Source organism: Hipposideros armiger, unplaced genomic scaffold, assembly GCF_001890085.2.
Source record: "Hipposideros armiger isolate ML-2016 unplaced genomic scaffold, ASM189008v1 scaffold_82, whole genome shotgun sequence".
Taxonomy (NCBI): domain Eukaryota; kingdom Metazoa; phylum Chordata; class Mammalia; order Chiroptera; family Hipposideridae; genus Hipposideros; species Hipposideros armiger.
This window is the reverse complement of record NW_017731432.1, coordinates 293,536-294,721: the sequence shown is the minus strand read 5'-3', so window position 1 is coordinate 294,721 and position 1,186 is coordinate 293,536. Positions and strand designations below refer to the sequence as shown.

Genomic DNA, 1,186 nt, shown 5'->3' with positions numbered 1-1,186 from the left:
GCAACTTGTCTGTTCCCCTTCCCCCAACTCCCCAGCACTGTTCCCATCCCCCCAATTCCCCAATAAAAAAAATCTTTAAAAAAAAAAAAAAAGAAGCGGATGGAGCTATTCATTGCCGCCGAAGGCATCCACACCAGCCAGTTCGTGTACTGCGGCAAGAAGGCTCAGCTGAACATTGGAAATGTGCTCCCGGTGGGCACCATACCCGAGGGCACCATTGTGTGCTGTCTGGAGAAGCCTGGTGACCGGGGCAAGCTGGCCCGAGCCTCCGGCAACTATGCCACTGTCATCTCCCACAATCCCGAGACCAAAAAAACACGAGTGAAGCTGCCCTCAGGCTCCAAGAAGGTCATTTCCTCTGCCAACAGAGCTGTGGTCAGTGTGGTGGCCGGAGGTGGCCGCACTGACAAGCCCATCCTGAAGGCCGGCCGTGCCCACCACAAGTACAAGGCAAAGAGGAATTGTTGCCCCGTGTGCGGGGTGTGGCCATGAACCCTGTGGAGCATCCGTTTGGAGGTGGCAACCACCAGCACATCGGCAAACCCTCTACCATCTGCAGAGATGCCCCTGCTGGCCGCAAAGTGGGTCTCATCGCGGCCCGCCGGACCGGGCGTCTACGGGGAACCAACACTGTGCAGGAGAAAGAGAACTAGGGCGGGGGGCTTAATAAAGTCTGTCTTTCTGCCAAAAAAAAAAATGAGGAAACAAAGGCATAGAGAGATTAAGTTATTTGCCCAAAGTCACCCATTAAGTAAGTGTTGAATTCAGGATTTGAACTGAATTCAGTTCATCTGGCGCCAGAGCCCACACTAAAATCACTATGCTTTATGTCTTTTCAGAATGCATAACTCTACAACTATTTTAATTTTTTTTTTAAATTGGGGAATTGGGGGAAGGGGAACAGACAAGTTGCTGTCGTTTTTTTTTTTATTCTTCAGTCTAGTTGTGGAGAACGTTACTTCACTGACCCAAGTTGGCACCATCATTGCGCTCTTCCTGGGCGAGGCAGATCAGTCGCAGGCTTCTGGAAGGCCGCTCACTGCGGCTGCTGGCCACTCACGCTGGCTGCTGACTACATACGGTAGCCCATGGCAACCCACTGCCACAGAGGCTGCAGCCTATGCCGTTGCCTGCGACTCACGGCAGCCCAGCTCCAGGTTGAGCTGTTGTTCAGCATCTTAGCTGT

The 1,186-nt window shown here is 52.6% G+C and overlaps 2 protein-coding genes across 2 annotated transcripts in view; one reads left to right on the top strand and one right to left on the bottom strand.

The window, feature by feature from the left end:
* Positions 1 to 655, top strand: part of LOC109383422 (60S ribosomal protein L8-like) — a 1,225-nt gene extending 570 nt beyond the window's left edge. Inside the window, 2 exon segments of the mRNA XM_019643858.1 lie at positions 97 to 463; positions 466 to 655. Of these exon segments, the coding sequence (XP_019499403.1) occupies positions 97 to 463; positions 466 to 653 (555 nt within the window). The 3' untranslated portion in view covers positions 654 to 655.
* The window catches only part of RLF (RLF zinc finger), a 73,427-nt gene that overhangs the window by 50,632 nt on the left and 21,609 nt on the right, over positions 1 to 1,186 (bottom strand). The window lies entirely within an intron of this gene.